This window comes from Alligator sinensis, unplaced genomic scaffold (assembly GCF_000455745.1).
Source record: "Alligator sinensis unplaced genomic scaffold, ASM45574v1 scaffold1002_1, whole genome shotgun sequence".
Taxonomy (NCBI): Eukaryota; Metazoa; Chordata; order Crocodylia; family Alligatoridae; genus Alligator; species Alligator sinensis.
The window spans coordinates 244,119-245,800 of NW_005842710.1; the positions used below are offsets into that span (position 1 = coordinate 244,119).

Sequence of the window (1,682 nt, forward strand, 5' to 3'; positions counted from 1 at the left end):
ATTCCTGCTCTGTTTTGCCAAAATTGTCCTTCTTCCTTCAAACGTTCAGCTGAATCCAATACAGGCAAGCTTTTTCAGATAGCTTGGGGAACATTGCAGATTTGCAGATATCAAGTGGAGGTGAGTCCGGGGGGTGGGGTAGGGTGGGGTGGGTCTACAAGGTTGGCTCTAGCAACTCTAGGGACCTTAACTAAAGGATTGTTTTGAGCTTTTGTGAGGGAGCTAGTACATGAATTTAGGAAATGAGTAATGGTATTACACTGCTTCATATGAGAAAATGACAGCAGCATTCTGCTGATGCTGGAGTCTGGGGAGCTGGAAGTGTAGAGGTAGGAATGAAGGTCAGAGGAGCTGAGGCTAGCTGACTAGGGCACTGCAGCAGTAATGTGGGGAGAATCATAGAACAACAGTGTGACAAATAGCTCATAGCCAAAGGCGTTCCAGGGCTAGGAATAAGTGAAGCACCTGGTTTCTTGACAGACAAGCTAAGGAAAAGACAGTTTTAAAGCTGGTCCACTTGTCCAAGGGTAGGCCTTCTGTCTGAGACATACAGCAGGCTGAAGGAAAGCTGAGGTAAAACTTCAGACTGACTTGAATGAGGTAGATGGGGGTGGTAAACATGAAGATATCAAATGAGTGTTAAGCATACAGCTGAATGTAATGCAAGTGAATGGCAGTGAAGGTCAAGATGAGAACATGGCAGTGGGTAGTGGGCGAATAGAAAGATGAGTTGATTGCTGTGAGACTCTACAGCTCCAGCATTTCAAGGCTCTTGATGAATGGGGCCTGGGGAGTATTTTAGGTGAGTGCTTCCCAAACTTTTGATACCTGGGCCACACATTATTAATTTTTTCCTGGATTAAAGTTGATGGGGTTCTTCACTCTTACACCCAAAAAGGGCAGTGGGGTTGTATGGTTATGTGAAGTGAATGGAACAGTTAGAAATGGTTCTCATGCTTCTAGCATTATTGAAGGTGATGGCATCAGCAAATTTTGCTTCCATGTTAGTGAGCTCTTTAGAAAAGAGGGTGGCACCTGATGCAGCCTCATTCACAGGCTAGTTCTCTATAAGCTTTCCCCTTCTCATGGTCCTCCTCCTTTCTCTTGTAGGTTGGATCCATGCTGTGTACACTCCCACTGATACTTTGGTTTTTGGAGGCAACTTCCTGCACAGCTTCAACATCCCCATGCAGCTGCGAATCTACAGCATTGAAGATCGAACACGGGTAAGGTGTTTTAGGAGGGCTGGCAGGTGACGTGCATTAAGACTCTCCCTTGGTGCAGGGGAAAGCCATAGAAACCAACACAGTGGCTTTCAGACTGATTATTTACTGTGTCAAATAAGAACATAGGAGGAATGGCTGCCTGGTTTGGGGGTGTGTAGAAATGACAGACAAGCTGTTAACTTCAAAGCCAGGAGCTTCAATCCAGTCTTAATTTGGGGCGACCCAAGTCCCCCTGACTCACTAGCAGTGGAACTCTGTAACCCTATTATGTGCAAGGAAAGGCACATTATTTGCTAGTCAGTGGGGTCATTCAAGTGTTGTTGGTTTTGCATTTCCACATGCTTCCTGTGCTACTTTGCAGTTCTGCACTAGATTTTGACTAGTCAGAAAAGATTATTGAAGCCAAAGGCAGCTTATAAATCTGAGCTGAACTGCTTGGGTGTATAGGTGACCTTT

General features: G+C 45.3%; 1 protein-coding gene across 5 annotated transcripts in view; it reads left to right on the plus strand.

The window, feature by feature from the left end:
* KDM2A (lysine demethylase 2A) overlaps positions 1–1,682 on the plus strand; it is a 74,442-nt gene that overhangs the window by 44,288 nt on the left and 28,472 nt on the right. For all 5 annotated transcript variants that reach the window (XM_006034169.3, XM_025216136.1, XM_025216135.1 and 2 more), the window contains one exon: positions 1,111–1,226. In XM_006034169.3, coding sequence (XP_006034231.1) covers positions 1,111–1,226 — 116 coding nt within the window. The remainder of the gene's footprint in view (positions 1–1,110; positions 1,227–1,682) is intronic.